General features: G+C 41.5%; 1 protein-coding gene across 3 annotated transcripts in view; it reads left to right on the top strand.

Moving 5' to 3' along the window:
* Positions 1-25,300, top strand: part of DNAH9 (dynein axonemal heavy chain 9) — a 367,496-nt gene that overhangs the window by 233,394 nt on the left and 108,802 nt on the right. For all 3 annotated transcript variants that reach the window (XM_024564675.4, XM_053910525.2, XM_053910526.1), the window contains exons 44-45: positions 6,621-6,783; positions 9,135-9,258. In XM_024564675.4, coding sequence (XP_024420443.2) covers positions 6,621-6,783; positions 9,135-9,258 — 287 coding nt within the window. The remainder of the gene's footprint in view (positions 1-6,620; positions 6,784-9,134; positions 9,259-25,300) is intronic.

The following is a 25,300-nucleotide window of genomic DNA, read 5'->3' as shown; positions in this document are numbered from 1 at the left end:
GCTGTTTTAGCAATGGAAAAACAGCAGAAATAACCATCTGAAGGGGCAATTCTGAAGAATAAAGTGTATTTGGATGGACCACTTAAAAGTATCATTGTCCCATGACTTCATCCTCGCACTGCCCTTCCCTCCCTTCCCTGAGACTCCTCAACCCAAATCTTTGCAGCTTCTACCAGCCAGAAAGAACAGAAAATGGAACACCAAACCATACAGTGAGAGACACAGATAAGCTAACAGTTTTGGAAGATTCCATGACTTCTCATCACTGCATCCAGTGCCCAAAGTGGAGGGGTTTGGACTCACTGCAATGACATCCCACCCTCTGATACCCCAGGTGGGACTAGGCAGGGCAGAAAGGATGCCCCAGTATGCATTTCCCAGAAACTCACAGGGCTGGCTAGGGCCTGAGGGGCCAGCCAAGGCAAGGGCCTACATTTATAGGTGCAATAAGGCCCATGCTCATGTTGATGAGCACATTATCAAAATGATATTATCTGGCTATTCTCACCACATGGGTTCTTAACGTTTTCTTTTGTCTGATTCCCCTACACCTTTCCTAAATTTTGCTCCTTTTGACCTGAACTTATTAATGGAGCACTGTGGAGCAGTTAGTTACAGGTACTGTAGATTATTATGAGCACGTGTACTGTAAATAGAGCCAGACCCAGGTTTCCGTCCTGGTTTTGCCACTATTGGGCTGTGCCCCTTCGTGAAGGACACTGAACTTCCTCAAGCCCAAGCCCCAATTTCTTCCTCTGCAAAATAAGGGTAAGAAGAATACCTATGCCATAGGGTCGTTGCTCTGTGTGAAGTGCTTTGCAGTTAGTAAGCAGTCCATAAATGTTAGTCTTTTCCCTTTGTGCAGTTTTCTTCCCTTCATGGTACCATTCTGCTTTCCTATGGCCTTCCTTCCCGACCTCCACACATTCTTGTTCTGCTCTTTGTTCAAAGCCTCATGCTGAATCTTTCCCCCTGCTTTTGGCATATTCTTAATCTATCTTTTTTTCTCGCTATTCCCACATATTCTTTTCTGCCTCCTCTTCTTTTCTCTTAGAAAAAAACTCAGATGTACTTCTCTTGCCCCCCTTCTTTTGTGAGTCTTCCCAGTTCTCGCATGTGTGCACATTCACTCTTCGATGCACCAGCTTCCTCCAGCTGTGCTGTGGAGCAACTTCAGCTTTTGTTTGTGATCACCCAGAAACTCCATAATGAATTAACTTAGACTGCCTTGCTTTTCTGGCCCAGCAGCCCTCGAGAATATTGATCTTCTTTTTAAATTTTGTAATTTAAATGCAGAGTCCTTTGCCCTCATCAGAGGTTGTTAATGAATCCCCAGCTGGAGTCCAATGCTGACAGTTGCAGACTGAACCATTCTTCTTTGGAAATGTCACCACTAATGATGTACTTTCCATTTAGATATTGAATCACATGGACCATGCTAAGCTGAGTTGAGGCCTTCTAGAATGGAGCTGGTATTAGGCAGCCCAGAGCACGCAGTTGGACTTCTCCTCTTCATCCTCCATGCTTGCCTCTTTTCTCTAGTAATCCATTTCTGCCCCTTCCTTTTTTAATTATAAAAAAAGGACCTGGATAACTTAGCATCATGGTTTCTCCTTTTTTCATTGTAATCAGATACCATCCAATACAGACAGAAAGCAGAGGATTCCTTGCCCCTGGCATCATGAATGATTGTGTACATCACCCCAGATGTGATGCTGAGTATAAGATATGCATAGTCCTCTTTAAGAGAACTGTGTGGAACACCTTTAGTGTGCTAGGACTATACAGAATACATTATGGCATAGACATTCTTCCAATGTCTAGAAAGTGTGGCTTACTAAGGGAGCAAGAGAACAGTAAATCTATCTGATACAAGACAGAGTGCAAGTATTACAATAAAAATTATACAGAAAGTAAAATCATAAAAGAACTAAATGTAGATCAATTAATAACTTCTAATTATTTGGGGGAATAAATTTTAACTACATAAATTTAGTGACATACAGTTTAAGTAAGCCCAAAAAGCTAAAAATTTTTGTACATCTGAAACATTAAAACTAAAAAAAATAAGTGCCCAAGTGGGGGGATATTTTGAAACATACATAAAAGGGTCTTACAAATTTAGAATAATACTTTAATTAAGGAGTGGGTAATGAACAAGAAAAGAAAATTTATAAAAGAAGAAATAATGATAAGAAAAATGTTCAATTCTCTAGAAATCAAAAAAATTAAAACCATAATTGTTTCAACCATTAAATAGGCAAAGATTAAAAAATAAGACCCAGCCCTGGCTGGTGTGGTTTGGTGGACTGAAAACCAGCCTGTGAACCAAAGGGTCACTGGTTCAATTCCCAGTCATGGTGCATGCTTGGGTTGCAGGGCAGGTGCTCAGTAGGGGGTGCGCAAGAGGCAACCACACTCTGATATTTCTCTTCCTATCTTTCTCCCACCTTTCCCTTTTTGGTAAAAATAAAAATAAATTAAAAATCTTTAAACAAAGGATTCCTTCTCTTAAAAAAAAAATAAGACCCAATGTCAACAAGGGTGGAAGCAAGTCTCTCCAATCTGCTGGAGGTGGGAGTTGTTGACTAACACTTCTGCTAGCATCTCCTTTCAAAAAGCAAATGTGTCCCATAGGAAAGATGAGGCAATAAGGATCCATAGACATTAAGTTTATTGATGCTAATTCTATGACTAAGTCATCAGTATATGCAAGAAGTTTGCAGTAATGAAATTCAAACCAGAAGCTTAGCATGAGCCCTGTAACCTCACACACTCATTTTGTTTATGAGTCAAACTCCACCCCCAAAACTTCCCTCAAGCCCTCCTCCAAATTGGGGTTAGCTAGACCCTAAGCTGCTCTACCTCTAATTACTATTACTTAATTCGAATATGGAACTTTTCATTGTAATACCATTAACACAAGACAGGGACACAGGATTGTAGCCTGTGCAATGCAATCTCAGATTTACCCTCTATTCTCCATGACTGGACTTGACCTGAGTTCTTGCTTTGCACATTCTTCTGATACCAAAGCCACAAACACTGTTGTCTCTTCCTCTTTATCTTACCCACTTCTCCACAGTGGCTATCTTACTGTGATATGTATCCCCAAATTCACTGACTTAACACATTTTCATTCATTCAACTAGCCTAATCTAACATATTCTCAACCTCTGATATAATGGATTCACCTTTTGATCAATCCTACTTAAGAAGAGTATAGGAAGCTTCTGGCCAAGATGGGGGCGTAGGTAGACACACTGCACCTCCTCGCACAACCAAAAGAACAACAATTTAAAAACAAAAAACAACCAGAAGTGACAGAAAATTGAACTGTATGGAAGTCCAACAACCAAGGAGATAAAGAAGAAACACCCAGACCAGTAGAAGGGGCAGAGACTGACTCGTGGCAAGGCAGCGGCTGGCTGATCCAGCGAGATGGTGGACTATGGAATGGGGCAGGCAGTGTGACAGCTAGCAGACTCCGCCCTTGGCCCCACATTCGTGCATAGATAAACTGGGAGGAACAGTGGGGGAGCAAAACAGACTGCACAATCCAGGGTTCCAGCTCGGGGAAATAAAGCCTCAAACCTCTGACTGAAAACACCCTGGGGCTTGAGGTGGCAGCAGGAGAAACTCCCAGCCTCACAGGAGAGTTTGTTGGAGACACCCACAGGGGCCTAGAATGTACACAATTCCACCCACTTGGGAATCAGCACCAGAGGGGCCCAGTTTGATTGTGGGTAGCGGAGGTAGTGACTGCAATCCAGCAGAGAGTGGAGCAGGTGCCATTGCTCCCTCTTGGCCCCTCCCCCACATGCAGCCTCATAGCACAGCAACCAGCATTACCCCACCTCCAGTGAACACCTAAGGCTCCGCCCCTTTATGTAACAAGCTCACCAAGTCAAAAAAAAAAAATGGCCCAAATGAAAGAACAGATCAAAGCTCCAGAAAAAATACAACTAAGCAACAAAGAGATAGCCAACATATCCGATGCACAGTTCATAACACTGGTGATCAGGACACTCACAGAATTGGTTGAATTTAGTTGCAGATTAGATGAAAAAATGAAGGCTATGCTAAGAGAAACAAAGAAAGTGTACAGGGAACCAACAGTGATGGGAAGGAAACTGGGACTCAAATCAATGGTGTTGGCCAGAAGGAAGAAAGAAACATCCAACCAGAAAAGAATGAAGAAACAAGAATTCAGAAAAAATGAGGAGAGGCTTGGGAACCTCCAGGACATCTTTAAACATTCCAACATCTGGATTATAGGGGTACCAGAAGGAGAAGAGGAAGAACAAAAAATTGAAAGCTTATTTGAACAAATAATGAAGGAAAACTTCCCTAATCCAGCAAAGGTAATAGACTTCCAGGAAGTCCGGGAAGCCCAGAGAGTCCCAAAGAAGCTAGACCCAAGGAGGGACACACCAAGGCACATCATAATTACATTACCCAAGATTACACAGAACGAGAGAATCTTAGAAGCAGCAAGAGCAAAGGAGACAGTTACCTACAAAGGAGTTCCCATAAGACTGTCAGCTGATTTCTCAAAAGAGACCTTACAGGCAAGAAGGGGCTGGTAAGAAGTATTCCAAGTCATGAAAGGCAAGGGTCTACATCCAAGATTACTGTATCCAGCAAAGCTATCATTTAGAATGGAAGGGCAGATAAAGTGCTTCTCAGATAAGGTCAAGTTAAAGAAGTTCATCATCACCAAGCCCTTATTATATGAAATGTTAAAGGGACTTATCTAAGAGAAAGAAGATAAAAAATATGAAGAGTAAAAATGACAGCAAACTCACAGTTATTAAAAACTACACCTAAAACCAAAACAAAAGCAAACTAAGCAAACAACTAGATCAGGAACAGAACCACAGAAATGGAGATCACATGGAGGGTTATCAACAGGGGAGTGGGAGGGGGAGAGAGGGGGGAAAGGTACAGAGAATAAGTAGCATAAATGGTAGGTAGAAAATAGACAGGGGGACAGTAAGAATAGTATAGGAAATGTAGAAGCCAAAGAATTTATATGTATGACCCATGGACATGAACCTTAGGGGGGGAATGTGGGAGGGAGGGCATGGGCAGGATGGAGTGGAGTGAAGCGGGGGGGAAATGGGACAACTGTAATAGCATAATCAATAAATATATTTTTTTAAAAAAACGTTTGAAAAATAAAAGAAGAGTATAAATTGGTGCCACCATTCTGGAGGTCAGTTTTTCAAAAAGCCATAAAATTGTTTTACTGTTTGACTTGGCAGTTTTACTTCTAGGAACTTATCCTGTGGACATAGACATATAAATGAAAAGTATTCACACGGCATTATTTGTAACTGGAAAATGTTGGAAACAACCTAAACATCCAACAGTGGGCTATTGCAGACAAGGGAGTTATTCCATACGATGGAATCTTGTTACACAATTAAATCATGGTTTAACAGATCATTCAGTGGCACAGGGAAATAATCACAGTATATTGCTAAATGAGATAATGATCTCAAAACTCTATGTTTGGTATAAATGTGAACACAACTTTGAAAATATATGGAATAAAAATATATTGAGGTTTCAGGTGTAATAAATGTATATACACATAAATATATACTTATAAGCATATAGACACTAGGGAAAAGTTCAGAAGAACATATCATTAATGTTAGTAGTGTATATGCAAGATAGAATTGTAGTTTTTCTGTTTTATGCATTTTTACAATAAAGTTATTATTTTTAAGATGATAAAAGAAAACAGCATAGGAGTTATTCTTATAAGAATGTAGGTACCTCACATAGGGATGTACATAGTGCTAAAGGGAATTTTTTTTTAAAGGCTGCTGGTTTTTCCTGGAGGGCAGGCTGTGAACAGCTCAATGGAAGAGTAGCATTTGAGGAGGAGCAGGAGGAGTGGGTTCCTCGGGGGTCGGGGGTGATCTAAGTCCAGGGCCTGAGAACATGACCCCATTGCTGGGGTGAGGATATGCTTACTGGCAGTGGTAAGTATAGCTGCAAAGGAAAGAGCCCAGAAGCCAAGGAAGTGGTGCCTTGTAGAAGTATCCACAAATACTTATTGCAAAGGCATCAACGTCGGGAAGGATAGAAGAGAGAGAACTAAGAGCCACCGCAGGGCTCTTTCACTCGGCTTAAATTTTGCTTCTTCTCTCCTAAGAGAAACAAACTGTGCTATGCTTGTCCCCCAGCCTTCCCTTGATTTTTTTCTAACTGTACACTTTCTCTTTTTCCTGCCCCTTCCTCTTGCCAAAAAAAGCACAGATAGATAAAGCAAAATGAAGTGGGGACCTGTGGCAGAGTTAGGAGTGGCTGGAGAGGGGCGGGAGGGGAAGGCCTGGTCCCTTCCCCTGACAGTCTCATCCCCGCCCCCCGCACCCCACTCCTGCCTGGCAGCCCTGAGCTGTTCCTCCACTGTGCTGGTTCATATGTGGCGACTTCATTCCACTTGGTCAAGAAGGCAAGGCCAGGTCTGGGGACAATTGAACTCAAGTTTCCCACAGCTGGGCGGGTGCTTAGCCTTCAAGGTGGATCCCGGGTCTCACTCTTCGGGCATGCTCCTCACAGGGGAGGGTGACCTGAGCTGCGTGCTCCTGCCTCCTTCCCTTCAGCTGCCGCATCAATCGCATCCTGGAGTCTCCACGGGGAAACGCGCTGCTGGTGGGTGTGGGGGGCAGCGGCAAGCAGAGTCTGACCAGACTGGCGGCCTTCATCAGCTCCATGGATGTGTTCCAGATCACGCTGCGGAAAGGCTACCAGATCCTAGACTTCAAGGTGAGAAGGCCAGGTGGCTGCCGGGAGAAGACTCGGTCTTCCTCCCGCTACCCACAGCTCCCTCTCATCAGCCCTTCACTTCCCTGCCCAGAACCTTCACTTACTTGCCCGTCCATTTTCTTCTTAGGTTCTGGGCTGCTGACGGAGGCTCTCTTTCCTCATCAGTCTCAGCCCCAAGACACTGGCCTCCCCAGGGCTGGGGTGTGAGGCCTCAGGGCCTTTGTCCGACCTGTGCAGCTTCAGCTGGTGCCCAAATCCGGAGCACATCTGTTGGGTTGGCCAAAAAGTCCGTTCATGTTTTTCCATAAAATAAAAGACTAATTTTTTCATTTTCACCAAGAACTTTATTGATTTGGGTATTTTGAGTATGTCAGCTATCTCCCACGTAGTATAACATTGATTGTTCTGAATCAATGCCTCAGTTTGATTGCTATCAAGGGTCTCAGCTGGTCTACCCAACTGCTCAGAATCATCCAGTGAGAAATCTCCAGCACAAAACTTCACAAAGCACTTTTGACACATTCAGTTGGTCACAGCACCTTCTCCATATACTACACAAAACTTTTTTAATGTTTTGGTTGTGTTTTTACCTTTCTTGAAATAATAAAGCATAATATGCTGAAAATGTTGCATTTTTTCCATCTTCAATATTAAAATGGCTACACAAAAATTCACCAATTTTGATAAGTTTTTAATGCACACTGATATGACAGCTGTCAAAATACAATCTAACAAAATTTTTTTGAATGAAGTTAGAGACAACTAAGCGCCACTAGAGCCATCTTACAGGAAAAAAAACAAACAAACTGTTTGGCCAACCCAATATATCAAATTCAGCACTCAGCTCTCCAGCAGCCCCTGTAGACTTAGAAGGAACTCTGACAGTCTGTCCAAATTTTATAAGAAATTTATATTTTGAAAGATGTGCTCGGTAACCCTCAGCCACTGGGACCTTCGGTGACATTTCCTGGTTTCAGACATCAGGCACTTAGGAGCCACAGTGTACACTCTGGAAAGTGAAGAAAAGCTCTATATAAAGCTTTCAAAGGTCACTTTGTCCAGTCCCCCACCCCCTTTTATCCCTGGCCACAATAGAAGCACAGTAGGGAGTCATGATGGGGTTTCCAGCAGGATGTTGCTCTCACTGACCCTGGGAGAATTCTAACCAGCACTGAGCCAGACCTACCCACCTTCACAGTCTCCCAGCTAGTGCTCACTGCATCTGTGAACCACAGCTCAGTCTCCCAGTGGCTGGCTGAATCTAAGGTCCTTCATGCACCAGGGTCACACCAGGTCAATCTTTACTGCTTCCAAAAAAGAGGAGACAACATAGTGCCTATGAGAATTATGCATTTATAGGATGACCTAAGACTGTGGTTCTCAACCTTGGCTATATACAGAAATACCCTTCAAATAATGCTGATGCCAGCATCCCACCCTCCAGAAATTCTGACTTAACTAGTCTGGGGAATTGCCTGGGCACCAGGAATTTTCAAAGCATCACCCAGAGGATTCCAATGACAGCTGAGAAACATTCATTGTCTTTGGTAATTCTGCAAATACATAAGGTTGAGAACCATTGATCTAAAAGGAAGTTTATTAACTTTAAAGGGGAATTTATTTGAACATGAAGGAAGGACATCTCTAAGGAAATGTATGAGACTGTTAGAGAAGGAGCTTGGAGTGGTGCAAGAGGCAGAAGACCAAGGTTAGGGAGTAATGGCTGAACTTTGTGAGAGAGATCAGCAAAGGAACTGAGACTGACTAGGCTGGAAAACTTCAGGGCTCAGCATCCTAGCCCCACATTCTGTCTACCTGCAGTTCTGAATGGATGTAATTTCCTACCAGGTGAGTGTGTGTGTGTGTCTCCCAATATATTTTTTTCCAACACAAGTCCTTTGCTGCAGCTAGTCATAAGAAAACAAAATGCTGCTAGAATACAATATATTCATCCCCAGGCAAGTATCCCCAGGTACATGACTCTTCTCTCAAACCCAAGAGCAATCACTTGCTTCTGGAGCAGGTCACTCACTTGCATGGTAAGTCTTCTCTGTCCTTTGGAAAGCTCTTACCTCTGCACAAAGCAGGAGCTCTAGAAGATAATACTAAAGCCACAGAACTAAAGATCATAACTGTTTAATTTTACTTGCCCTTCCCGATTGGGATCAAGGCCTGGGAATGAGCATATTTTCCAGACTGTCAGTGCAACATAAAGTTCATCCCTCATTGCCATTCTGCTTTATTTCCCATGAAAGAAGACAAGAAAGTGACCCCATTCCTAGAGAGTGAATGGGGATCTCCTGTAAGAAATCCTTCTTCTCAGAGGTCTCTGATAGTGATTGTTTTTGCAGATGGACCTGGCCAACCTGTGCCTGAAAGCCGGGGTAAAGAATCTCAGCACAGTGTTTCTCATGACTGATGCCCAAGTGGCTCATGAGAAGTTCCTTGTGCTCATCAATGATCTCTTGGTGTCTGGTAAGAGACTCTTTGCACTTGCATGTCTAATACATTCCCCCTGGAGTTGGAGTCATTTGTTCCAAAGTCAGAAGAGCTGGGTTATAGATATGAGGGAGAAAACTGATACAGTGGAGAACGGCTTCATCAAGTTTGGTCTAGGGTTGGTGCTTGACCTGCTGTTCTGGCTCTTTCACTTACCTTTCACTGCAAAACAGACAATAATTGGGGTGGCTATCTTAGTGGGACTGCATCTGATCATCGGGAGACGAGCAGGTTAAAGGCCTGCTGTTTCCTCCCCAAATCCAAGACAGAGAGAAACTAGAATTCAAGTAGGTTAGACATTAGCAGGAAGATATTCACACAGAGAACATGCACACAAAACACTTAGACAATAGAGCACAACTCGGTTGTCAGTTGAATCAAACAAGAATTTGGGCCTTTTGGAAGCAGAGTGGAAGCAGGAACAGTTTCTCTTCATGGTTTTCCTTGGTTTTCAAAGAACTTGACAAGGGTTGGAAACTGTTCCATGACATGATCAATGAAAACTAGGACTTCAGCTGACTCTTTACTGTCCTTATTTATCCTTAGTTATTTAGGAATTCAGGACTTATGACAATCATTCTAGAAAAACATATAATGCAAATTCATCCAATATATTAAAATATATATACCCAGACCTGGCTGGTGTGGCTCAATGGATTGAGTGCCAGCCTGTGAACCAAAGGGTCACTAGTTTGATTCCCAGTCAGGGCACATGTCTGGGTTGTGGACCAGGTCCCCATTACAGGGAGTGCAAGAGGCAACCACATATTGGTGTTTCTCTCCCTTTCTTTATCCCTCTCTTCCCCTCTGTCTAAAAATAAATAAATAAAATCTTAAAAAAATAAATATACATACCAAGAAGACAATAGAATACATAAATCGTACATTTTCAGAAATGTGAGGCGTGTGTATATTTTTATATTTATATTAATTAAAATAAGAATAGAGCTTTTCTAGCTCTTAAACCAGATTCAACATCTGCAAAAGCACCTCTTCATCTGGATTAAGAACATGATCAGTACACAGATGTTCCTAAATAAAATTTCTGCCTCCAGCTTCCTGGCATTTCAGAAAGCTCATTTCTCCACAGCTCACCACATCTCTTTAATGGAATACTCTTTAGTTTATAAAGCCCAAGGACCATGATCACAATATACTTTCCCAAGTCTGTCTCCTGTCACGTGTTCAGGACAACTCCTGCCGTACAGTACCTAGGAACCTGACTGCTTCAGAACCATTGTCTGCTTCAGAGTTTGTGCCCTTGTACCCCAGGCCCCTTCACTATTATGTCCATGAAGAGCCAGGGGTCCCTGGCCCACATCGCTCAGTAGCAGGCTCTGTGAGCACTCTGTGGCTTGTTCTAATGCAGACCACAGCTCTGTGCTGTGCTGGCTGTGAATGTCACACTGATCCCGCACTGTGGTACCTTTCCCAACTTGTCCTGATTAAGTCACTTTATATCCAGGAGTTTGCCCACTAACTCTTACACCCTTTCTCCTCCAATCCAATCCATTTTTCTTTTCCTAAATACTATCTTTTTAATATCCCACTACCTCTACACCAGTATATCACCTACAACAGGGCCTCGCCTTTTATTATTTCATTAAATAATGAGAGAGGGGTCCAATTATCTTCCTGCCTTCAAGCTGTGCCCTAAAGTCTAATTTCTAAAATAATCCAAAAGGGTAGAATCGTGCTTCCAAAGACTTACAGCTTTGGAGATGCCAGGCATGTTGCCAGCCTCCCTCCGCATCTCAATTGGCTTCAGTCCAGCCAGGTCACCTTGTCCTAAAATAACGTCTGAGACACAGAAGATGTTATACTTTTACCAAATGAAATTTAATTCCTCACTTAAATGTTTTTAATTTTGTACTTAGGAAAAGTACTTTTTTTCAAGTTCAAATGAGTTTCTGAAACCCTGCCCAGTGAAAACAGTGCGTTCAGACTGCTTCAAAGTCACGGAGTTTCAAGCTCATATTTCCTTGTTAAGGCTTCTACATAGAAAAACAAAACTTATAAACACATATGAAAATGGAAGTAAAACTAAAAGTAACACTTTTCTAATCTCTCTCCCTTTCTTCTGAAGTACTTTGACAGGAGCATATCTTTTTTCTAATTTTCCCTGTCAAATAAATAATTTCTGCCTAGATATTAACTGACTGCCAGTCCAGGCAGAGCTACAGACATTCTTCAGAACCTCCCCATCCCATTAGTTTGTCGGTATCATGGTCTTATGCACTTTGTTCTTGTATAACACAGCAGAGACTAGGAAACTACACGTTGGGCTACCTTGCCATTAACTCATCCCTCTCTGGTTATCTACAAGTCCTGTTATGATGAAGATAAAGCTACAGGGAGTGAACTCCACTGATTCAACTCTCCTCCAAGAACATTTTCCTCAGTGACCCAATGGTCTCACACCATAGGCTCGCTGGCTTCCTCCCACACTTCTTTAGATCACTGTTTCATCTGTTGGCTTCCTAGTACCATTTCCAAAATCAAATATTGGTGGTAATTCGTCTGATTAATCCCACTTCTGACACAAACCAAACATTTCAGAACCCTTCATTGTGTTGGTTGCATCGCAGGTGAGTTACAGATAGACAGGAAGAAATCCTACAAAGTCATAAACTCCTGGTTTAATTAGGAAAGGATACATAGTTGTGTAGAAGCAGGGTGACCACCCAGATCAGAGCAAATGAAGCATATCTTTGATCACTTCCCTTGGCTTACCAGAGCCCTTTCTGGGGGCCATGTAGCTGCTGCTGAGATTAGGGATGAAACGTTCACCCTTGCTTAATCTGAAACATTTAATCCTTGCTCTGTCCTGATTGTCCTATATAATAATTTCTGCAGAGTGTACTCTGGCCATCAAACCAAGGCATTTTAAAAATTCTTACAAATTCGTTCTCTCTTGGTTCTTGAACCAAACTTAGCACCAGCAAGGCTCCTCCCTAATCTCCAGACAGGAAAATAAAATTATTCCCTGGCTTTCTGGGTCAGCACCTGCACCTCCAGCTTCCCAGCATTTCTAGAAGTCCACTGTACTATGGTCCCAGCTAAGAAGACTTAGTCTGCTCTAGGTGTGGTATCTTTTCTTCTGCTAACTCAGCCAGATTTCATACTTCATTTTAGTTTGGGTTTTTATGTTGGAACTTTCCTTCGGCTTTTCAAAAGGCATAATTGTTCACTCCAAAATTAAGGTTTCTCTTCCCTGGCCCAACTAGACAAGTCTCTACCTATTCATATATTCAAAACTATTCCCTAAGCTTCCATGTTCCAGTCAGTACATACTCTGCTCAAAAATAAGTATCGTCAGCCTCTTTGTGGTCTATTGTATTGGTTCATATCCAGTTGTGTCTCCTCTTTTGTAAAGTCATATATCTCTTTATCTCTGAACTAGACTGTTTTAATATTTGGGCCAAATCTCCTTTGGCATATAGAACATGAAAAGATCACCTCATCCCCAAGGTGCTTAAGATTAAATCCAAGATTAACATGTTAGTAGTCTGCACGCATCACGTGAAAATGTGGAGTCTGGAGATATTTGTAACATGGCATGGGTGGATTGGATAGTTCTTCTCCCATGTGTACCTGAAACTGGATTTCCTGATGGGCCATCTATGCTTTACATAAGCTAAATTCTGACCCCATTTCCCTAAAAGGAAAAAATACAAAGCATGGGGCAAAAGAGAAGCTGTCGAGTATGCAACAGAACTCTGACGCATGCACTGTGGTTTCACTGGATCTGTTCGCTGGAGGCACCCTCACACCACAAACAGTGAAAATTTACACCAGCACCTTCTTGGGTTTCCAGCTGACAAACAGAAATGCTGAAAGGGTAATGCAAAAAGGTACTTGAATGACCAGTCTTTTCTTTTCCTCATGTGATACTAAATTCTCATCCAAGTTATTTGAGACTATGTCTCTGTGCATTCTGCTACATTGCTAACCTCTCCATCACCACCTACATCCAAGAGAAAATCAATTGCCCCCAGTGTTACCCCTGTGCCATTTCTGAGTCCATATCTTTTCTATCATGGCTACCACTGATCTTTTTGTCTTTTGCTCCAACAAATGCCAATACTTCTTCACTCATCTCCTTACCTCCCAGGAATCTTCCCTCCAATCCATTCTCCTCACTACTTCCACAAGTGTCTGTCTAAACTATTATTTGTTAATTAGTTGCTCTAAATGCAGGATAAAATCCTTTTGTACAGAAAAAAACTGCCTTTGACCCCTTCCTTCTGTCCTCACTAGCCTCACCTCCCCAGTTTGATGTAATAGCACCTCACTTCTCGGGGTGTCTCACTGAGCTGTTCCCTGACATCCTTCCTTACTCACAGGGCCTTCTCCTTCTTTGTCTGGGTCAACTTCTTCCTGTATTACAAGATGGATCTTGGGTGTTATCTCTGTAGGAAATCGTCCCTGATCCACTGTCACCCCAAGGACTGGGAAACCTCCCTCCATGTTTCTATAGCACTCAGGGGTTGCACACACCACCATTGTATGAAAACAGCATTGTAAATTTGTAAAATACAGAGGCCATGTTGTCTGCTGCTGGTTAAACTTTTGTTATTAAATAATCCAGACATACAAGATTTAAAGATTAAATACCATCCAGCTTAGGAAATTAAACAAAACTGATATTATTAAAACCCTCTGTAGAGACTGTGTTGTTTTCCTCATTTATGTTGTCAGCACTTAATGCATCTCCTGGCCCATAATTAGTGCTCAGGAGGTGTTTGTTGAACCAGGATGCATACAGCATGAGAATAATGTGCTGTCTTACTATTAGGTGTTGCTATTGGACATGTGCTTTGAGAAGGTTTCCAGCCACATATAGAGAAGGACAGGGATACTAAGATAGTCACCATACTCTCTTGCTTTTTCTCCCTTGAGATCAGGGAAGTGTCTTTGAAAAATGTTAGGCTTGCGGGGGGGGGGGGGGGCGGGGGGGGCGGACGGGGAGGTCATACCCTTTAAGCCAGTGTGAAGCTGATTGATAAAGGACCTAACCCTTACCTTTGCCCTTTTTATCATCAAGCTCCAACTAACTGAACCATCTTACACTCTCAGGATCTGCTCCTCCAAAAGTAGTTGTAGCCTCTGAAAGCCCCAGACTAACACAGAAAAGATAATGATTAGTCTGACTTACCACATGGAGCCTACAAGGATTTGGAAGCAGAAATAGGGCTTCCCAACTTGGGGTCTCACGAAGAAACATTTCCAATATTTAAATAGTCTCTGTGTCACCAAAAAGTCCCTTCTGTCGGTTCAGGTTCCTGCTTCCAGCATGACTACCTACATCACACAATAAGTGACAGGAATATTGTCAGGAAACATTGGGAAACAAATCTGAAAATGCAAACTTGGCTCCCAATCCAGAGGTGTTTATTCCCATATATTCCATCTGGCAATCTTCATAAGGGTTCTTGGTGTCCTGTACCAAACACCACCATCATAAGAATGCAGGAAAAGTTTCTAAATGGCCTGGAGGCTTCAACATCTCAGCACTGAGGGTTTCACATAAACCAAGGTAAGCAAACTTTTTCTGTAAAGGAGCAGAATGTAAATATTCTCAGCTTTGCAGACCAGACAGTTTCTGCCATAACTACTCAACTCTGTAGAGCAATATTAGCCAGATGATCCCTAAATGAATGAAGGTGGCTGTGGCCAATAAAACTATTTATGGACAATAAAATTTGAACTCTGTAGTTTGCACGTGTCATTAAATAGTTTTTTTTTTCTCAACCATTAAAAGTGGCAAAAACTAGGCTTAGCTTGCAGGTTATACAAAAAGAATCAGAGGGCCAGATTGGCCTGTAGACCATAGTTTTGCTTCCTCAACATCCATGATCTGATTCATAAAACACTAACAAGACATAAAACCTACATGTTTTAAATAAGAGGAAGGTGCAGAATGCAGACCTATTATTACAAATGATAAGACTAAAGGAGATCCAATTTCTCACTGGAGGGCTCAGAGATATTAACAGATAAGGAAATGCAAGTTATAAGACAGGTGAAGGAAAAAAGAATACTGGTATAGACCAGCTCTTTAAGCTGGATGAGGCTGTCTCATGCCAATTCTGTAGGAGTGTTTCTCTTTTTAAGATTCCCTGCCCTGGCTGGTGTGGCTCATGGATTGAGCGCCAACCTGCAAACCAAAGGGTCACTGGTTCAGTTCCCAGTCAGGGCCCATGCCTGGGTTGCAGGCCAGGTCCCCAGTAGGGGGCATGTGAAAGGCAACCACATATTGATGTTTCTCTCCCTCTCTTTCTCCCTCCCTTCCCCTCTGTTTAAAAATAAATAAATAAAATCTTTAAAAACAAAAATGTTGCCTGGAACTTTCTGAATCCCAACACATGCTAAATATTATTTCATTTTCTTAGCAGTTCTCTCTGACCTCTGTTTATCAAATGAGTATGAAAAGGGTTATTCTATTAATATTTATTTTGACAAGTTATAGCACAGGTTGTCTTCTATGCATGTGATGAAATATTTTAATGAGTGGAAATTAAATCAAGTTCACTCACAGAAAAAAAGTAAATGATTATTTTCATGATAATCTATTTTTAAATTTAGACCTATTAAGTGATTAAGTCTAATTAATATAAAGCTCATAGTAAATGCCTGGCTAGACTGGTGTTGTCAAACTATGTAGGCCAGATGTTGTTGGAAAGTAAGCATGAGTTTCCTCCAGATAGAGTTCAAGGACATGCAGCAGCCTCAGTGATGAATAGAATCATCATTCCTAATCACTCGGATACCAACCACTTGCTAGACCACCCAACTTAGAGGACCTCCCCCAAGTCCTCACATAGGGAAGCAGCATGGATAGCATGGCCCCAGAGGCTTCTGCTGTCCCTAACATCTCTGCGATGCTAACATTTCTGTGTTGGTTGTGGAGGAAGGAGGAAATGTGTGAACATGAGAACTGTAAAGAGGAGTTTGTATGTGATTCCAGTTCCACCTGAAGCCTTGCGCTGGAAATGTGAAAGAGCTTTTCTGATGCCCACAGAATAGTCCAGAGCAAACCTCATTCACCTTTTCCAGCACAGCCAGGGTTCTCAGCCCACAGTGCTAGTGCTCACACCTCCCTCAAGCTCATCTCCTCTTGAGCACTTGCATCATTTAGGATCACAGCCACGAAGCTATCTTTGTACCTCCCAGTCTGTGTCCATTTCTTTGCAGTTTTCACCTCTCCTCCCACATTACCATTCCTCTTTTCTGAAGCCAACTCTTCCTCCTGAGCTAGGAGCCCAGCCCCTGGATTCTAATTCAGAAATGTGTTATGTTCTATCTTGCCTTTCAATTTCTGACTCTCTCTCACAGTTTTCACATTCTCACCACCCACATTAATTTATGTTTTTCTATATTTCTTTACAAAATATTTTTAGATATATACAAAGTAAAAATCAATCACCCATGCAATTTGGGACAATGTTTCAAAGAAGAAACTTCTGGTGTGCATGTACAAGAGTTCCTTTACAGTAAGTGCCCAAAACTTAGATTGCTAAATTGTTTGGTTTGTGCATTTCAACTTGACTACAAAGTGCCAAGTTGCTCTCCAGAGTAATTGTACAAATTTACTCTCTGACCAATCGAGGTACCTATTCTCTCTGACCAGTTGAGGTGCCTGTTCTCTCTGACCTGTTCTTCCTAACCTCCCTAACATTTCATTTATCTAACATATTAATATTTGCCAATGGGTATGAAGTGAAATATCATTGTTTTCCTTTCCCTTATTACTTGTGACCTTGGAGTATCTTCTCAAGTGTTTATTGACTATTCCTCTGATGTGGACTCTGACCAGCAGTGTCCATGGTGTTGTGGATGTGACAAACAAATTCACATGGACTGCAGAAGTCCTGTGGAGAAAGCACGGCCACTCTCTGAGTGAGAGAGCACCCCAACCCTGCCTGGACAAGCTTTTATTGCTTTTCTGGGAGGATTGTATCAAGGAAGGTCCTCTTCATTATGCACAGGTTTGCTTTAGGTGATTACCTTTTATAGATAACAAAGAAAAGGATGTTGCAAATACAAGGGGGAAAGTGGTTGAACTGGTTACACTCCATCCTTGGGAGGTTTAGCATAGACTTTGGGAAGTTACTTCAAAGATATGCGTTAAACATTTGCTGCCTTAACTCAGGGTGAAGGAGTTTTAGCAAAAGCAAGCCACAAAGCAGCCTAGGTACAATGCAGGCCTGATTCCTCATGGGAAAGTAGATCTGTGGGCCTGGCTCCTATATGCCACTTCGTACCTGTCAGTTTTCTGAACCAGGGCTAAGCTGCATTCCCCACTGCCATGAAGACCAGTTCCCTATATTCCTCCTCTGTGAGTTGCCTACTTAAATATTTTCCCTTTATCTCTTGGGTTCTTTGTTTTTTTCTTATGGATTTGTAAGTATTCTTTATAATCCTGGATACTGACCCTTTGTTCATTATACAGGTTGTGAATAACTTTTTGAAGTCCATATCTGACTTCTGTCATGCTGATTTAGTTTATATGTTGTAAAACTTACTTTCAAATGCTTTATGTTTTTTTGTGCTGTTTCAGAAATCTTATCCTATCCAACACCATAAAAATAGTCTGATGTATTTTATTTTTAAATTATTATTGTTTTACTTTTTGTGTTACTGGTAATGTCTTTTAATTCACCTGGAATATATTTTTGTATGGTGTTCTAATTTTATTTTTTAATATTAATATTGAATTAACCTTAACATCATTTATCGATTAGTCTATCCCTTGTTTGCACACAAATAGAAAATTTTTAGTATCAATTTTCTATTTGTATTTGGGTCTGTTTCTAGGTGTTTCACTCATTGTTCTTTTTATTTACCCCAGGACCAATGTAACTAACACAGCATTGGAAGGAGACTTGATTTCTGGAAGAGCAAATCCCTCCTGGTTCTTGTTCACGAATATCACACCATTTTTACCTTTTGCTCTTCCATATAAATTGTAGAATAGACCTGTCAGGATCTAAACAGAAACCTATTTGATCTTCTTACTGGAATTGAGTCTTCATGAGACTGGTAATACTGAATCATCCATGCATGAACACAGCAATATTCCTCTCAGTTTGTTTAGGGTTTCACTTACTCCCTTCAACAGTCTCTTGTACTTTTCACATCAAGATCTTTGCACATTTTTTGTATATTTATGACTGCCTACCTTATTTGTTTTTTGGTATTCTAAGTAACTTTTTAAAAACTTTTTTTTGGTTGAAGTACAGAAATGCCATTTTATTTCCAATTTTAATTTCCAGCAGGCTTGTTATTGAACATACTTATGAGTTCTCATTATTTATGCATATATTCTCTTAGATTTTCTATGTAGAAAATTAGATTTTGAACAATGACAACTTCATTATTTTTTACTACCCCTATACATTTAATTTCTTTTTCTTAACACTTTGCATGGCTCAGGACCTCTATATAATGTTGGATTGAAAACATATAACAGTCACGCTTGTCTTGTTCCTGACTTTAGTTTTTCTTTTTTATTTAATTTTTTTATGGTTTTTCAATTACAGTTCTGTGCCTTTTCTCCCCATCCCTCCACCCAACCCCAGCTGAACCCCCCTCCCTCCCCCACCTCCACCCTCCCCCTTGATTTTGTCCATGTGTCCTTTATAGTAGTTCCTGTAATCCCCTCTGCTCACTGTCCCCTCCCCACTCCCCCCTGACCATTGTTAGATTGTTCTCAAGTTCAAAGTCTCTGGTTATATTTTGTTTCCTTTTTTCTTCTATTTATTATGTTCCAGTTAAAGGCAATATCATATGGTATTTGTCCCTCACCATCTGGCTTACTTCACTTAACATAATGCTCTGCAGTTCCATCCATGCTGTTGCAAAGGGTATAAGCTCCTTCTTTCTCTCTGCTGCCTAGAATTCCATCGTGTAAATATACCATAGTTTTTGGATCCACTCGCTTGCTGATGGGCACTTCGGTTGCTTCCAGTACTTGGCTATTGTAAATTGTGCTGCTATGAACACTGGGGTGCACAGGTTCTTTTGGGTTGGTGTTTCAGGGTTCTTGGGGTATAATCCCAGCAGTGGAATTGCTGGGTCAAAGGGCAGTTCCATTTCTAGTTTTCTGAGGAAATTCCATACTGTTTTCCACAGTGGCCTCACCAGTCTGCATTCCCACCAACAGTGCACTACGGTTCCCTTTTCTCCGCATCCTCTCCAACATTTGTTTGTGGATTTGTTTATGTTGGCCACTCTGACTGGTGTGAGATGGTACCTCATTGTGGTGTTAATTTGCATCTGTCTGATGGCTAGTGATGCTGAGCATCTTTTCATATGTCTCTGGGCCCTCTGTATGTCTTCCTTGGAGAAGTGTCTGTTCAAGTCCTTTGCCCATTTTTTAATTGGGTTGTTTGTCTTCCTGGAGTGGAGTCGTGTGAGTTCTTTATATATTTTGGAGATCAAGCCCTTGTCTGAGGTATCATTGGCAAATATGTTTTCCCATACTGTTGGTTCTCTTTGTATTTTAGTGCTGTTTTCTTAGCCATGCAGAAGCTTTTTATTTTGATGCAGTCCCATTTGTTTATTCTATCCTTTATGTCCCGTGCTTTAAGGGACATGTCTGTGAGGATGTTGCTGCGTGGAATGTCTGAGATCTTCCTGCCAATGTTTTCCTCTAGGACTTTTATGGTGTTACGACTAATATTTAAGTCTTTTATCCATCTTGAGTTTATTTTTGTGTATGACGTAAGTTGGTGATCGAGTTTCATTTTTTTTAACGTAGCTGTCCAGATCTCCAAACACCATCTGTTGCAGAGGCTGTTTTTGCTCCAATTTATGCTCCTGCCTCCTTTGTCAAATATTAACTGACCATAAAGACTTGGGTTTATTTGTGGACTCTCAGTTCTGTTCCATTGGTCTATGTGCCTGTTTTTAAGCCAGTACCAGGCTGTTTTGATTACAGTGGCCTTGTAATACAGTTTGATATCAGGTATTGTGATCCCTCCTGCTTTGTTCTTCTATCTCAAACTTGCTGCAGCTATTCGGGGTCATTTATGGTTCCATATAAATTTCTGAAGTGTTTGTTCTATATCTGTTAAATTTGTCATGGGTACTCTGAAAAGGATTGCATTGAATCTATAAATCGCTTTGGGTAGTATGGCCATTTTGATGATGTTAATTCTTCCAATCCATGAGCATGGTACATGCTTCCATTTGTTTGTGTCTTCCTTAATTTCTTTCTTCAGTGTTGTGTAGTTTTCTGAGTACAGGTCTTGTACATCCTTGGTTAGGTTGATTCCTAGGTACTTTATTTTTCTTGTTGCTATATCAAATGGGATTTTTTTCCTGATTTCTGTTTCTGCAGTTTCGTTGTTGGTATACAGGAATGCCTTTGATTTCTCAGTATTGCCTTTGTATCCAGCTGTTTTGCCAAATTCATTTATTAGGTCGAGTAGTTTTTTGGTGGAGTCTATAGGATTTTCCATGTACACTATCATGTCATCTGCAAACAGTGACAGTTTCATTTCCTCCTTTCCAATTTGGATGGCTTTTATTTCTTTTTCTTGACTGATTGCTGTGGCTAGGACTTCTAATACTATGTTGAATAGGAGTGGTGAGAGAGGGCATCCTTGTCTTGTTCCTGATCTTAGTGGGAAAGCTCTAAGTTTTTGTCCATTGAGTATGATGTTGGCTGTAGGTCTCTCATATATGGCCTTTATTATGTTGAGGAATGCTCCCTCTATTCCCACTTTGCTGAGTGTTTTTATCAGAAATGGGTGCTGTATCTTATCAAATGCTTTTTCCGCATCTATTGATATGATCATGTGATTTTTGTCTTTCCTGCTGTTTATGTGATGTATTATGTTTAATAATTTGCGAATATTGTACCATCCTTGCATCCCTGGGATGAATCCCACTTGGTCATGGTGGATGATCTTTTTAATGTATTGCTGGATGCGGTTTGCCAATATTTTGTTGAGAATTTTAGCGTCTATGTTCATCAGTGATATCGGCCTGAGGTTTTCTTTCTTCATTGTGTCTTTATCTGGTTTGGGGATTAGGATAATGCTGGCTTCATAAAAAGAGTTTGGGAGTCTTCCATCATTTTGGATTTTTTTGAATAGTCTCTGAAGGATAGGGGTTAGCTCTTCCTTAAATGCTTTGTAGAATACTCCTGTGAAACCATCTGGTCCAGGGCTTTTGTGTGTTGGAGTTTTTTGATGACTGCTTCAATTCTGTCTGCTGCTATTGGTCTGTTCAGGTTTTCTGCTTCTTCTTCATTCAGTTTTGGAAGATTATATTTTTCTAGAAATGTGTCCATTTCTCCTAGGTTTCAAATTTCTTAGCATACAGTTCTTTGTAGTAATTTCTTACAATCCTTTGTATTTCTGTGGTATCAATTGTAATCTCTCCTCTTTCATTTCTAATTGTGTTTATTTCGATCCTCACTCTTTTTTTCGTGATGAGCCTACTTAAAGGCTTGTCGATTTTGTTTATCTTTTCAAAGAACCAGCTCCTGGATTCACTGATCCTTTGAATTGTGCTTTTAGTCTCTATGTCATTTAACTCTGCTCTGATCTTGGTTATTTCCTTCCTTCTGCTTGCTCTGGGCTGTCTTTGTTGTTGTTCCTCCAGTTCTTGTAGGCGTAGGGTTAGGTTTTTTGTTTGAAGTTTTTCTATCTTTTTAAGGTAGGCCTGTATTGCTATGAGCTTCCCTCTCAGGAATGCCTTTACTGTGGCCCATAGGTTTTGGGTTGTTGTAAGTTCATTTTCATTTGTGTCCAGAAAGTTTTTGATTTCTTCCCTAATCTCATTGTTGACCCATTCATTGTTTAATAGCATGATATTCAGTCTCCATGATTTTGAGTATTTTGGGTTTTTTCCTTTCGGGTTGGTTTCTAGTTTCAGTCCCTTGTGGTCAGAGAAAATGCTTGATATGATTTCAATTTTCTTGAATTTGTTGAGGCTTGCTTTGTGTCCTATCATGTGGTCTATCTTTGAAAAAGTTCCATGTACACTTGAAAAGAATGTGCATTTTGCTTCTTTGGGATGAAAAGCTCTCTATATATCAGTTAAGTCCATTTCCTCTAGGGTATTGTTAAGTGACACAATATCCTTGTTGATATTTTGTTTGGAAGACCTGTCCATTTTTGACAGCGGGGTGTTAAACTCCCCTACTATAATTATGTTGCTGTCAATATCTTTCTTGAAGTCCTCCAAGAAAGGAGGACTTCATACTTTCTTTCTGTATTTGGAACATATGAAAGAAATACATACTTTCTTTATGTATTTGGGTGCTCCTTTGTTCGGTGCATATATATTTACAATGTTTATGTCTTCTTGGTGGATTCTTCCTTTGAGTATTATGAAGTGACCTTCTGGGTCTCTCTTTATGGCCCTTCTTTTGCAGTCTATTTTGTCTGATATGAGTATTGCTACCCCGGCTTTTTTTTCCTGTCCGTTTGCTTGGAAAATTTGTTTCCAGCCCTTCACTTTCAGTCTGTGTAGGTCTTTTGTCCTGAGATGGGTCTCTTGTAGGCAACATCTGTGTGGGTCATGTTTTCTTATCCATTCAGCTATTCTATGTCTTTTGATTGGAGCATTTAATCCATTTACATTTAAGGTTACTATCGATAGGTAGTTATTCATTGCCATTTTTTTCCTACCTGTGTTCCTCTCTCTTTCTCTTTTCCTTCCTTTCCTTAAAGCAGTCCCTTTAGCATCTCTTGCAGAGCTGGTTTGGTGGAGCTGTATTCTTTTAGACTTCTTTTGTCTGGGAAACTCTTTATTTGGCCTACTATCTTGATTGAGAGCCTTGCTGGGTAAAGTAGTCTTGGTTGCAGGCTTCTGGTCCTCATTACTTGGAATATCTTTTGCCTTTCTCTTCTGGCTTGGAGTGTTTCCATTGAGAAGTCAGTTGCTAACCTTATTGGGGCTCCCTTGTATGTTACTTCCTGTTTCTCCCTTGCTGCCTTTAAGATCCTCTCTTTGTCTTGGAATTTTGCCATTTTAATTATGATGTGTCTTGCAGTGGGCCTCTTTGGGTTCCTCTTGCTGGGGACTCTGTGTTTCCTGGATTTGTGTGACTTTTTCTCTCATCAGATTAGGGAACTTTTCCATCATTACTTTTTCAAACAGGTTTTCTATCCCTTGCTCTTCTCCTTCTCCTTCTGGTATTCCTATTATACAGATATTGTTACATTTTTTGCTGTCCTGCATTTTCCTCAATCCCTCTTCATTTTTTCTGAGCCTCTTTTACCTTTCTTGCTCTTTCTGGGTGTTTTTTTCTACTTTGTCCTCCAGCTCGCTGATCTGATCCTCTGCTTCATCAAGTCTGCTTTTGATTCCTTCTACTGTGTTCTTCAATTCAGAAATTGTATTCTTCATTTCCTCTTGGCCCTTGTTGATGGTTTCTCTTTCCTTTTTCATGTTGATATAGTTTGCAGTGAGTTCATTGTAGTTTCCCTATAGTTTGTGGTAGTTCTCTGTGAGCTCAGTGAGCTTCCTGATAACCATTGCTTTGAACTCATTATCTGATAGTTGACTTGCCTCTTTTTCAGTTAGCATTGTTTCTGAGGCTTCCTCCTTTCCTTTCATTTAGGGATTGTTTCTTTGTCTTCCCATTGTTTGTGCGACTCTTCTTGTTAGCCTCTGCTTCTTAAATTGATCTATTCTAACTCCCTGGATTTATGGTATGAACTTCTATGGTAGAATGCCAATGGGATTCAGTGGTGCTGTCTCCTTAATCTCCTGTGCTCACTGGTCTTGTGCTGATGTTTATGGGTGTAACACGGTCTAACTCTGGTCTTTTCAGCACTCCAGTTTTTCTTGTCTCACCTGTGGGAAAAAGAGGAAGGGGAAAAGAAAAAGAAAAAAAAGGAGAAGTGAAGGAGGGAAGAAGGGAATAGAAAATGAAAGGAAGGGAGGAAGAAGGAATAAAGAAAGATCAGAGGCAAGATAAGAAGGAATTTTAACAAAAATTAAAACAAAGGAATAAATAAAAGAAGGCAGGAAGAAGGAATAAAAAAAGAAAGAAGGACCAAAAGGAAGAAGGAATTCAGGAGGAAAGGAGGAAAGAAAAAAAAAGTCTTCTGCTGGCTTTAAACTGGTCAGGTTAGTTCTGCTGGTCTTTCTATCTGTAGATCGGGAGGGGGTGGTTGGAAGGATTTGTTTCACTTTTCTCCCTTCCTGAGCCACACTCTTTGCTGTTGTTCAGCCTCCAGTCCAGTTCCTCAGGGTCCTTCTGCTCCCCACTAAGCCTTTTAGTTCACCAGTTGTGCTGTCCTTGAGTTGCACCAATTAGGGGCAACTCACACTCCCCCTTCTTGCTCTTTGCTGTCTTAGATGCTAGGGTCTCTGGTGCTGCTATGGGGTAGTTCAGCCCCCTACTGGGCTGAGTCTTTCTGGGGAATGCAGTCTCCCCTAGCCCTGCAGCTCCCCTCTGCTGGGTGTTCTGCCTTAGTCCTAGAGAGCCAGTAGGCCCTGCAGGGCTCTGTGCACAGGGTCTAGGTAGGAGTTGTTCAGAACCGGTGCTTTTAGGTGTGGTTACTCGCAGGCAGCCAGGCTGTTGATCAGCTTATCCGCTACTTTAGGCCTGTATTGCGTGGCCAGCAGGTACGCTGCTTTGGGCCTGTGCATGGGGCAGCTAGCCTCTGCTCCTGGTGCGCACGCACCCGAGGTTTCAGGTGTGGGCGCCCAGCCGGGGTTTCAGTTGTGGGTGCCCAGTCTGCTAATCTGGGTGCACGTAACTGGGCTTCAGGTGAGAGCTGGGGCTGCTTGTCCCGAGTTCACAGTCCAGGGGCTGTTGCGGGGGGCGGGGAAGCCCTGGGGTGCCAGAGGCCTCGAGTGCTGTAGAGAGTTCTCTAACTAGCCGCTGAGTGCCTCTATTTTCTCTTTTTCTTTTCAAGAAATTCTTCCTATTCAAGCCCCCTGGTCCAAACAAGCACCTGGCTGCTCACACAGCCCAGTGTGGCTCTCTCCCAAGAATCCTGCAGCAGACTCTGTGCCTGGGCTGGGGCTTCAGCCGCCCTGGTCC

This window comes from Desmodus rotundus, chromosome 9 (assembly GCF_022682495.2).
Source record: "Desmodus rotundus isolate HL8 chromosome 9, HLdesRot8A.1, whole genome shotgun sequence".
NCBI lineage: Eukaryota > Metazoa > Chordata > Mammalia > Chiroptera > Phyllostomidae > Desmodus > Desmodus rotundus.
Note: the sequence above shows the minus strand (reverse complement) of the source record. Positions and strands in the feature narration are given on the sequence as shown.